General features: G+C 37.8%; 1 protein-coding gene across 1 annotated transcript in view; it reads right to left on the reverse strand.

Moving 5' to 3' along the window:
• Nucleotides 1-13417, reverse strand: part of PCLO (piccolo presynaptic cytomatrix protein) — a 378058-nt gene that overhangs the window by 139347 nt on the left and 225294 nt on the right. The window contains 2 exon segments of the mRNA XM_050905865.1: nt 1686-1767; nt 9765-9913. Of these exon segments, the coding sequence (XP_050761822.1) occupies nt 1686-1767; nt 9765-9913 (231 nt within the window).

A 13417-nucleotide genomic window follows, 5' to 3' on the forward strand; every position in this document is an offset into this window, starting at 1 on the left:
GTCTCCAAGGGTATATCTGGACTAAAAACCAAAAGTATGATGGCAGCTTGTAGACACATAGCCAAGCTTGCTTACTCCAGTTAGAATTTAGGTACAATACAGCACAGCTACATCAGCGAGCAATCCCAGTGTGGGCTATGAAACCTTAGCAGGATCCTGAGTGAATATTTGATCCTGTCTGATCTCATGTTGTGCAGCGCATTAGTAAATGGGAAGTCAATATCTACACCTTGGTTTTCCAGTCATCGCTTACAAGGCGTTTACCCTGATGCACAGTACGTTGCTGTGGCTGCCAGCACGAGAGCTAGTTGAGAATTTGGAATAGGCATTTTACATTGCACGAGGGTAAGTAACTCGACATAGGAGAGCAGGCCTGCAGCAACATTAAATCACGAGCTATACACAGTTGTGTGGTTGTAATTCCACTTGTTCTTGAGTAAGAGAGCAGCTTGGATCACAGCATTACTCATCGCCCTGCAGGGCAAAGATCTCTACTAGGAAGTCAAGGAGCTCCTATGGACTGCAAGGGCCCAGGGCAGTGGAGGCTGACACAACAGCGGACCCGGCGGCTTCTTTCAGACTGTGCTGTGTGGGTGGAGGGGTCCTTCTCCTTCTGTAGCCTGAAACCATCAGTGGGTGTTACGCTGACTAGCAAGAAAATACGTCATAATGTATACAGAACTTTCATTTAACACCCTAAATGTGAGGTGGATACTGGGGGTGGAAGTGATCAAGATTTTACTGCCAGAAACCCTGTGAAAACAATATTTAGCAATTCAAGTAAGTTCGTGCCACTTTCTACTTAATGCTCAAGGGAACACCAGAGCTGGCAGTCGGTAATTACTTCTGTGCAGAAACAGAGTTTGACACACACTATTAGAATTTTTTTAGCGAGTTAAAAGAAAGTCCGACGGTTCCATGACAAAACCGCTTAAAGCATGTACCTCTGAAAGAAGACAAACAGCATATTAAAAAACCTTTGAGTTCCTTATCAGTATTAGATGTGAGAAAGAGTGCAATTCCAAAAGCTCAAACAGACAGACCTTACCTGTGCCAGATCTTGTAACTGGCAGCCTTTTACAATTTGATACATGAAAACGTCACACTGCATTCCTGCTCACAGTCCGGGAGGTGAATGAATATAACCTTTGCCACCTGCATTTCCTTTGCAAGCAGACTCAGACTTACATGAACATTTGTGTTAGTGTTAGGGAAAAGAGAATAAATCTAAAGTCCTGTGATAAATGTTTCTATGTGAAGATATCACAGAAAAATGGGATCTGATGGTTCTGCTACCCCCCTCTGTAGAATAGTTCCAGTACAGAAAGAATAAAATTCTCATTTCTGTACATGTTGAACACCTACACAAGCCTATTTTATAGAAACTTCTCATACAGAGAATATAGAGTTACATAAAAAGCAACAGCAAACCAGACTGCTCATATGTATAACACAACAGATTTTCCCTCTGTTTTTCATGTCTGTATAGCTTATACATCTTGAACAGATGTTGTGACCTTTTTTCCGCATTGCTGCTTTTCTGTTATAACCAACTAGCAAGACTTAAAATGACCGCTGAATTTCCTGCTGCGTATGACACAGGAACTGTTTTTAATACTGCAAAACTTTTACACGATTTGTGCTAATCAAATTATCATGTCTCGTAGAGGGTTGTCGTTTTTTACCTGAAACTGTGTGATCCTTTGGGTCTCTCAGTAGTTTGAGCCTTGCATGAGGGAAAATGTACTGCAGGGGCTTCCCATTTATCTGAGGAACACAAATATGCATGTCATGAAAAGATAAAACAACATCAATTGTATCAATAATTTTAGATAGTTGAAACAGAAACAAGCAAACAAACATTTCATCCAGGGAAATATCACAACGTCACAATTCAAACACTCTCCCAAGTTTCAAGACATTTGTCAGACTGCAAAATCCTTCTGTAGGAGAATGAATATTTGCTTCCTGAATAGGGCTTTAGTTCTGATTTTTATTTCCTAATGTCCTGCACTTGGCTGGGATAGGGTTAATTTTTCACAAGAAGCTGGGAGGGGGCACGGCTGGAATGGCTGACCCGAACTAGCCAAGGGAATATTCCATACCATACTGATGTCATGCTCAGCATATAACTGAGGGAGCTGGCTGGGTGGAGGTCTATCGTGGCTCAGGAATGAGCTGAGTGTAGTGTTCCGGGTGGTGAGCAATTGCATTGCACAACACTCACTTTATATACTCTTTTGTTACTATTATTGTCCTTGTGTTGCTCTATTAAGCTGTTCTTATCTCAACCCTCGAGGTTTCACCCTTTTCTTTCAATTCTCCTCCCCATCCCACCAGGGGAGGGGGGAGTGGGCGAGCGGCCACGTGGTGCTGAGTTGCCAGCTGGGCCTAAACCACACCACCTAATGACTAGAAGATGGTCACTGTCTTCTGTAGCTTCTCTTAACATTAATCCTTTGTCCAAGCAATGTTCAAGAGAAGAATGAAATTAAATATAATTCTTGTAATTATTATAAAATCCTGTTCATACAGACCTAAACAAAATGGTGGTTGAATGTGTAAACAGCCACGAGTTACTGCTTTAGTTTCAGCAAAACTATATATTCCAATGTACCTCTAGTCACCAAATTTCAAAAGCCTTTTGAAAGACCCAACGTAAAACTTTTAGGACTACATTTTATATGAAAATGTGCAACATTCACTTGGGCTGATACTGGAAAGTGTCAAAGCTGAACAAAATGCATCTCTACAACACGCACTACAGAGCCAGGTTTCCAGCTGGGATGATCCCACCTGCCCCAAGACACGGGCACAGGAGGGGCCATACAGCAGGGACTAATCCACTTGCCAGGGACGATCGCCACGAGCCCCCACCAAAATGCCTTTACAGAAAGAGTGTTTGTTGCAACACTCGCACACCTCACACCTATCACACGCCCTCTTTTCCTGCAGTTTTGGTCTTTTGGAAGCAAAGCAGAATCCATCACGCCTCTGCCGTGTTGGTGCTGAGCCTGAGCACTGCACCCGGACCAAGAGGAGAGAGCGTGACTCCCTGTGACGGCTCCAGGCTGAGTGTCAACGGGCTGGGACCTGGGGGAGGCAGATTCAAGGAGCCAACGGGACAATATTAATCGGCATGGATACGCAGCAGTCTGAGTATATCAGCAGCCTGTTGCCAAGAGTTTATTACTATTATTTATATTTAAGTAGCATTTAAAGGGATTAAGCTCCTCCTGTACTAAGCACTTCAAACTCCAGTTCTGCCCTGGAGAGTTTATGATGTTAATGGATAGCACACATAAATGATGGGAGAGGAAACAGAGAAGTCAAGGTACTCGCTTAGCTCAAATCCACAGTGAGCAGAAGAGTTTATACATCTTTTGTCGTAATGCAGTTTCTTATCCAGTGGATGACGTTGCATCTAGAAGGCTGAAATCCTCCCAGAACACACTGAGAGTAGTATTGACTGTAATTAATCTCAGACAAAAAGGAGGTCATGGATTTGGTAGTGGACAAGTACTCCAGAATAAATGAGAACTTGAGATCAGGCAGACTTTAGGACTTATCACGGAATTTTGCCAGGACATAAGGTCTAATACTACCAGAAGCGTACAAAGTGCCATGAGACTTCCACACTTATAAATGGATAGGGACATTGCTATGTTTTTAATGACATTATCAGAAATACAGCAAGTGTAATTTAACAGTAAAAATAATGTCTTTGTCACTTGTAGCTTACATAAAATTGTAAAAAATCTGAAATAATGTATCTAATTCTATTTTTAATTAAATAAAAAAGAATACAAAATAATGCAAATCAAAATAAGCAGTATGAACACATTTGAACAGTTCCTTAGCTGGGATCCATTTTGGTGGGAGCAATTTCATTTAACTGAAGAACATTGCAGCTCATAAACTTAAATTCACATTTTTTTAAATTGCTCTATCTTATCTTTCTTTAGCAAGATTGCTTTTTTGAATAAATAATAATCCAAGAATATTCAATGCCATATCATACATGATTTGCTGACAAATATATCAGAAAATATAGACCATCTCCTACTTTAGTCTATTACTTCCTCATTACTTTCACTTCCAGAATTTTACGATAAGTATAAATCTTGGTGATTCATACAGTTATGAATAAAAGCATTAAAGTTTATTAGCATTCAGGGTAGCATATTATTTTTTATTGTTGGTGGGAATCGGTACTTAAACTGAACATGTCATTAGGCATTTACCTTCTGAACAGTATTTGTCTGAAAGTGGCAGAATAAATAGGAAAAAACAGTGGTATATTTGAAACCTTGTAGAACACAAATTATCCTGTGTTTCCAAGTGTTCCCATCTAACTTTCACTAAAGGTGATTTCCCTTCACCTGAATATATGCCAGGGGGTCCTTCTAACAGGGAAGATACAGAGGGACCCCACTGAAGTCACACAACCACGACAGTGTAAATCTGAGCTACGGCACAGAAGGGGCAGTCCCTCCGCTGCAAGGCTGCAGGAATGGAGGACACGTAAGTCCCCAAGCCCAGATTTTGGTCACAGGGCAAAAGGTGACTTGATCCTGCTTATTTGCTACAAACCCCACACATTTCTGCCATCTGTCCTTGCCATGGAGATCCTTTCCTCACCTTTCTGGGAGCATTCAGTACACCCAAGTAATAATTCTTGCAGTTCAGCACTGGCAATGCCATCCTCTTCTGATCACAGACACATTTTGACTCTCCAGTGTATCATCTTGCCTCCTGTTGTACTCTTTGAGCTGACATGGGACTCAGGTCGCATTTTTCTGCACATTACTCAGCGGCCCCTTAGGGATTGCATCCCAGTGAGTTAAATGAAAACTGGACTATAAAGCGTTTCCTCCAGGAATTTAAGCTCTGGTCACATGTTTCATGTTATTAGTCAGCTCAAAACCCCTCCAAAAAATGGAATGAATGGCAAATAAATGCGCTGAGGTTTTCTAACACTGTTATAGAAAATCAGTTTAAATATACACTTTATTTTCCCTTTGTTGTCTTTACACGTTTTGTCTGATAAAGAAACTCTAAGGAAGCCACATATAAGGGAATTTTATAAGGTAATGAGGACAATTAAGAATAAATTTCTTTAGTGCTGTATTTAAGCTTAAGAAATAAAATGCATCAAGTGTATTTTAGTATTCCAGGCAAAGTCCATAGCAATAGCTATAACGTATCAACTGGTCTTTGGATCAGGTCATCAATGCCACAGTAATTTCTGGTTTTAAATGGTGCTGCACCTCCCCTTCCACCAGTATCTTAGACAGGGCCTGATAAGGTGAATCTCAGTAGCTACTCCTGGCTGTAGTCCTTTAAGAAATACAGTCTTCAAGGGAAATTTTACCCGAGTTAGGTAACCATGAACAAGATGGTAGATGCTCAAGGTGACAGGTTAGACAGTATCTATCCTAATTTCCGAATACCACAGGAACCTGGATGAGCGCACAAGGCCTGTGAAAGCTGGCACCAAGAATTTCCACAGCTAAGGTAATCCTGCCCCTTTGAACGGCTGCATCTCCTCTGTGCAGAGCACGAATGTCAAGTTCTCTAGAAATCCTAAAGGTGGAAAGTTCTCTTTACTGGTAGATCACTGATGATGGAGTTATTTTGCAAAAGAAGTATTGAAAAAAAAATAACAAATACAATGTTCCTGCTCATTAATAAATTGCAAAGTCTTTGCTTCTGCAATTAGGTCAGTACAGAACTCTGACTTTTGATTTAGAAGTCATTCTGGCAGGCAGTGAGAACAACTTTTCTGGGTGACTAAAAAATGAGAAACTGCCTGCTAAGTTCCATCTTGAATTACAGTGAGGGGGTGGATAACAATTCAGTCATTAGATTAGATATTTTAACAATTACACTAAATTTGGAAATGTCCTATTTCTCATCGTATTTCCAGAGATTCTGAATCACAAAATGCCTTCCCCCCCACAAGCCTCAAACAGAGAAAGCAGTTTACTACAAATTAAAATGAAATCTCCTTGCTAGCTGGAAAACAATCAAAACTAAGCAGGATGGACTTAAAAAATGTGGAAAAAAAGTTTGCAGGTAGCCTTCTGGATCTGTCACAAACAGTATTTTCTTATTTTAACCCCACTGCTCACCTTACGATCCATTTTTTAATAATTTCTAAATATTCAAGTGCCCCTAAAAAGGCATGACTTAAATTTCAAGGGAATGGTACAGCCCCATGAACCAAGACAAGCATACACTTTTTGAGGGGCTTTAGAAATAGAGGATTAACATTCAACAGGTTGCATCTCTAAAGCCCTTGCCTTCTTTTTGTGATTAGAAAACTGTTGCCAAAGCGAAATGATGACAATACACTGGTATTATGATGAGTTTGGGATGTTATTATTCATTTAGGGCTTAAAAAGACCCACCTATGATCACTGGAAGTTCTGTGTTTAAAACCCCTCACTGAGAAGCTACTTATCTCCTGTTAATACACTCTCACTGTCCATCTCCTTGTCATGATCTCTTACTCCCCTGGCACCTCCTCCTACTGTTCCTTCCCAACCTGTTTGAAACAGCCAGTTTAGTTCAGGATATACAAATAACTTTGACGGAAAATAATAACAAAAAAAGCCTTGATGTCTGGAGATTTAAAGTTGCTGGTCAACTGGCAGCGACTAAACAAACTGTTGAGGTCAACAGGGATCAGTGAGAAATCTGCAATAGATTGTGTATTGATTAGGTGTAAACCATGTTTACCCTCCTTAGGCAAGCAGTTCAGAATCACTATATTGGGAAACAGCTACTAAGATACTAAACTGCACTGCAATTTAATGTGATTTAAGAATACTATCTAGCACCACAGAAGTTGCTATAGAAACAAATATATTTTAATATTAATAATACAGTATGTGAGCTTAATCCGCTAGGTTATAAGAAATCCATGGAAACCTGGCAGTTCAGGGTTATCACTCTGTTGCATTCTTGTTTCAAAAGCACAGGGTTGTGCTTTATTTATTACCTTTAATTGTACAAGCTCTGTGGGACGTAGTCAAGCAGTTCTGATTTCATCTAGTAAGGAAATTGATGTTTCACACATGTGAAACAAAATCTTCTGGAATACAAATATCGTAGTGGTCAGTAAAATATTCACATTTTTTACAAAGGAGAAAATAGAAATGGCAAATTTACAGCCAATAAGTGTATTTGGAAACACTGACTGATACATTAGAAGCAGATCAGTGCTACCGATGCAAATACTTCCTTTTGTGGCTGGTTTGTGCTCAGTACGGAATATCAAAGGAGTTGCAATGGCTTAATTACTATGCTAACTAGGAAACTGTCCTCCTAACTGATTTCAGGAAAGCCTCTGCAACAAAAAAAGCTCTGGGTGAAGGTGGACCTGTTCAGATGGTCAGGATGAAGAACGATTTGCCATTTTTCGCTCCAGAGTACATTATGCTTGGACACCACAGCTCTCTGTGCAGAACTGAGTTGTGGATACAGGAGACAGACAGCATAGGACAATGAATTCAGTAACTCTTTTGTTACAGAAGAGACGGGGCTGAAGAAGCCTTTAGGGAGTGTTTGCTTTGCCTCAGCACACTCATTGGCCTGAAAATGGTTTATTTTTCTTGATAGCTTTAAAATATAAAATGAATGCTAAAAAACAGATGTTAATACTGATTTACTTGCTTCTGCTGCTAAGTGTTTTACTTTCAGAATTCAATGTGGAGCTAATGAAACTTTTTAAAATGGATCTGACCCTTTTTATCTTGTCCTAAAGTAATTTAATTTCTGGATGTGTCTGAAAATATATTTTTTTTAAAGTTATCTCAAACAAATGTTCACAGAAGATATTTAACATACACAAGCTCTGAGTAACATTTTGAAGAGGTAGATGATGCAGAGTTGGTGAGAACTGGCATTTCTCTCTTCTGCAGACACATTGATACTATTTTGTACCAGTGGGTGAATGACAGTAGCTAACCTGGACAGAAACAGATGAAGACGGAACTATTGTAAAGCTTCTCCTTCCACTTCACTTTTCTTCTGCAGAGGCTTCACGTGGCACCACGCAAAATCATTTAGAAAATGTTCACTCTCCAATTTCCATCCTAGATTTTACAAAACCTTAAAAAATGCCTTTGGCAAGATTTTAAATGTAGTATCTCTATTTCCATATAAAAGTGGGGATATCACAGCAGCTTCAAGGAGAAAAAAATATATTTTCCTTCTGGAAACAATCCAGGAAAACAAAAGAACTCTGAGGCCCCTTAGCCCTCCTCCCGAAAAATTTTGATCAAAGCCTTTTAACCGGTCCTAGTGTAGTGCTACTCATATGAGAGAAAAACCAAAGATCGGACCTTTGTGACTAGTAACTTGCCTTGGAATTGTTTCCCAGAACAAAAGCTCTGGAGTTCTAAAAGTTGAATACATCTTACCAACCACCTCCATATCACAGAGCTCAGGATAACAGTAACCCTTTTGGACAAAACTGATTTTCAAGGCAAATTTTTAATTTTACCTCATGATGCTGCAGTGGTCAAATACAATTATGTATGCTCAGAATAATGCATGTTTCTCATGAGGATTAAAGTGCTCAGATGACAGGCAGTTTTTTATCTATTGCTAGTGATATTAAGAGCTGTGAAGACTCTAAAACATCCTTTATCCTGCAATAAAGTTGGTTCATAGAGTTAGTTATTTGAATAGATTCCTGTAAGACTTGTATCTTGTGAAACCCTCTTTCTCAACAAAAAATATGTAGGCTCAGTACAACCTAGACTGTGTAAATCTCAATAAATGCTAAACTAGAGATAGGAGAAGAGGGAAAAATACAAATAAATAACAGCTTGTATTGTAAGATATTTGAATGCTTACTTCATAAAATCTACATCCTTACTTCATAAAACCTACATTCTATTGTCAAATGTCAGTGAAAATGCTCACCAGCGAAAAAGTTTTGAAGGCTGCATGACAGGAGGATACTCCTGTTTGTATGTTATCTGAAGAATTAACATCAGCAATATAAGCTATTAAGTAATACAAAGGGGCCATGCAATACCTTCTCTTGCATCCATTGCATCTCAGGGAAAACAGAGCATAATCTCAATGAATCAGTAAAAATGATAACTGAAGTAATCAAGTGAAGACCTTAAAGATTTGAAATATGTAAACTTCATTAATACGAAGAGGATATGTGACGGTATACTGAGGTGAACTAGATTTCAAAGTTGGCTTGAAAAGCAGAATATGGTATTTTTCTTTCTTGCTATAATAAATGAAACATTCTAATTATTAGATTGATAAAGTCTTGCTGATTTATTCAGTAATTGATCACAGACTGTTGGGATTATACTAACCAACTAAAAGTGGGAACAAGTGTCAACAGGATGAAGCAACTCTCTGCCTTAAACTACTAAAAGAAGGGCCTTAAATTTGGATGGCATAAAGCTGATAAGGTAAAATGGGACTAACTGTTTTCTTTTTTTATTTATTTATTTTTTTAAAATAGGAATACCTAATGTATAGATAGTTCTGGTTAGCAGATTAATTCCTTTCAGATATGTTTCAAAAATCAAAAGACAACCTGCAAAATTAATACTGAATTGCAGACAAATGTTACTCTAATTTCATCATCAAGTACTGATGACAAATACAGGTTCAACAGCACTTCAGCTGAATGTAGCTGGAATTTGATTAATCCTGTAGTCCCTACACTATCGGATGGTATGATTAAATTGTCAAACATTTATAAAACTAAAGGCACAGCTTACTTGACAGCTTACTTGATCTTGGTGTTGACTTGGTGGTCGAGAGTGGGACAACTTCTCTGGCAGCCTTCTGTCAAGGGCATGTCCATTCTCCAAACGAGACTCTCTGGGCTTGTCAAACCAATCTGTTTCTTCACGGCGGAGATGATAGGCTTTGAAAACCAAGGACAGGTCAAATGTTCTGATCCAGTGCTGGGCAAAGGGCAATAATGTGCATTGTGCAGAGCAAACATGCATAGTGGTTACTAGTTGGCCATGCAGCTAAAGCAAAGTTACAGGCGAGACTTGAGACATTGAACTCAGGCATAATTTAGCTGTGATATAGCAAAGTGAGAAGATTCTGTTTATGTCAAAACTATGGATATTGAATACCAGAAGAAACCCACTGCTGAGTGCTATAGCCATTTCCTTCCTTCTGGCAGCTCAGAAATACACTGCAGGTTTCACACATTTCTAAAATGTTTGATGAAAAATATTAGTCAAATTAGTTACTTTGCACTAGGCTAAGGAAAAAAAAAAAAAAAAACAAACCCCAAAACAAAACCAAAAAACCCAACCCTCAAAACCCAACCTCCGTTAATCCTCAAACTTCTGAACTGAATATTGTTCAAAATATTTTGGAAATAATCTAGAACTACTTATAAGAAAATTGAGACTCCTTTATGTATCATCCCAAATCAAAGAAGATATGAAGCAACCTATACTCTTTGTAATTCTAAGCAGAAATATTGCAGGTCTTCTCATTTTGAATTCCATCCCCCAATTTTGTAGTATGAACCTTTGTGAGTGGAAAGTTAGCCAGAATGTTCTTTCTGCAATAATTCTACAAGACTAATGTTCTTATATTTGTAACAGTTTTAAACCTGTACAAAATCTATTGTGTTAGACACCCTTTTGGGATCGAATAACACTGTTTCATTGAAATCAGTTTTGCAAATACACATATTTATGCCTACTGACTATTGGGTCAACTGACATAGGTTTCACTCCACTGGGATCAGAATCATCTCCTATGTGTTTAATAATATTTCCACTGTACAACATACAGATTTTCATCTACGTTGCCCATCAGTGTAAACCACAACAATGTGCAGCTAATTAGAATGTAATGAAAGTTTGAATTTTATGCTTTAATAAGCAAGATAAATTTGGAATTCAAAGAACGACAATATTTGTTTCAGCAAAACCACCAGAAATTGCAAACCTTAAATAAGGTCAGTTGTTGCTATAGTAACAAGAGTGGATGCAATTGTTCCATGACACAGAAGAGAATTTAAAATGAAAAATGGTAGTGTGCATAATCTTCTCTATTTCATTGTTAAAGTAAACATGATCTAGTTGGTTTAACAAATAATTGGAAAAAAATTTAATGGGAGAAAAAAAAAAAGTTGTGTTTTTTCATTATTGTTTTATTAAATTTCTCCAAAAAGAGGAGTAATACATATGCATGATTTTTGAAAAAATAGTATTTGCTATGTGGTAAAAACAACATCCTATATTATATTAGGCCTTTGGACAATTCTTAAACTTGGTTCAGATATTATGCAGTCCCTTCCTTCCTAACTGTGCACAAATTTCATCTAATACAAAATGGTTTGAAAATATTATTTAGATCAGCATATATGAATTAAATAGAAACATTATTAAAGGTTGATGCTTGTCTGGCTAGTGATTAGTTATTGATTAATTGCTCTCAATAAACCATTATGATCTAATACGCAAATCCTTCATGCTTTACACATTTATGCCAATTGACTAGTGCCTGCACGTAGCAGGCTGGTTCCTAACTCATCCTGACAGAACTCCTTACTGAAGCTTACATGAAGAACCTAATGCATTTTTCTGATCCCAGATACTAATGCTGACTATTGCAGTCGGTGTCATTAGCTGAGCAGAAGAAAGGAGATTTTTTTTTCCTCCTGTCTCAGTTGAAATAACTTTTGCTGGATTTCTTCTTTTGAAAAGCTAGCACATATGTAGAAACCCATACTGAAGTTCAGACCAGCCTACTTTTTTATCAAACTGTGATGAATGTGCGCATTTTACATGAAATTAAAAAAGTTATGTATGTTTGTGTATATAGACACACACACGCCACACTCACACGTACATACGCACACAATTGGTTTTGGCTTGATAAGCTGGGATTTGTTTCAGCTGGAAACTTGAGAACAGCCAAAATGAATCACTGACAGTCTGAGAGGATACATGTTTTTTTCTAAGACTAACAATATGCAGCCAGATGGTTCCACCTGTAAAAAAACTCCTGCTGGAGTCAATAAGGCCCCATGCTGTTAATCGCACAGAGTTTAACAAGGTGAGATTGAACTCCAGGCTGTGGAGTCCAAGAAACTTGATCAGAGAACTAAAAGTGATCACTCTAAATCCCACAGATGAAAAATTACAAGGGGTCAGCTGTGCTGATGTCTTGATGTCTTCATATCTCAATTTTAAACTTCTAAACTCTATGGTAGAATTAACAAATTAGCATATAAAAGAAAAAAAAAATCCTTTAGGTGAGAAAAGGTACATTTTATATCTTTTCAGCTGACCAGCAGGAACTATTTACATTCATAAAATTGAGTACTAGCTTTAGGATCCTCGAAAATTAGTATCTTCAACATACTTAATAGTTTGTGGAAACTGTGGCAGCTGTGGGGTTAATAAAGAGTTATTTGCTGGATCAGAGTTTTCATGGTACTCGGAACCCTGAGAAAATACCAGGTGTTTCAAAAGCTCAAAATGCTATTTATTTTCATTGGGAGCCTCTGGATGTTGTGCTTTTTTGACACGAAAGCCATTTTTTTAACCTGCTCAAAGTTTGGAATCCTAGTGTAGGTACTACTTATGTGCTGAAGCATGGTTTTAAGATTTGTTACAGTATGTAGGTGTACTTAGTGAAAAACAGAAGGTTTGGCCTCAAAGTCCTATTTGTAATCTCTTCTGGTATTTGTTATGGAATGTGACTTATAAAAAATGAACAGAAAGTGAAGTACACCTCAATCTGAACTGAAGAAAAACAATTTAAATTTAATACCTTGACTTACATTCATTTTTAAAAGTCTCTAAAGATGAAAATTCAAGCTTTAGCACAAGAAGAGTTTTCCTAAGATAATGCTTAAGACCGGTTTCTTTTAATGACATCTCATCAACACTCTGTAGCAATTGTTTATAAAGAAAAAGCAAAAGAAAACTGTGTTAAAAGGCTGGATGCAATGTGCCAGAATAGCTGTCCACTGTCAGGGCACTACAGAGGAAAGTGCAGTCCAGAGAAAAGAAGGCCATAACTTCCTGAAGAACTGTAATTGCTTCTTTGGAACATTTTTAGTCTTACATCCCAATTATATGAATTATTTTCAATTCAAGTTACTTGCTATTAGACAGCATATCTGAAAATAATGTCATAAAGTGTTTTGATTTCCCAAGACTTTACATAAAATGGTGCAAAAATAAGCTATCTGTGAAGAAGCAAAAGCTTGATAGAAATTAGAAAAATATTGCTGAAAGAGGAAGCCCTGGTATTCAGGGACATATCAATCTAATAAGCAACATGTGAATTGAATTAGAATATTTCTGAAAGAGTGTAACTAATCAGAGACTGATTTAAAACCAAAATATGTTCAACCTAAAATGTAACATGTATGTATGCCTTGTAC

Source organism: Gymnogyps californianus, chromosome 1 (genome assembly GCF_018139145.2).
Source record: "Gymnogyps californianus isolate 813 chromosome 1, ASM1813914v2, whole genome shotgun sequence".
NCBI lineage: Eukaryota > Metazoa > Chordata > Aves > Accipitriformes > Cathartidae > Gymnogyps > Gymnogyps californianus.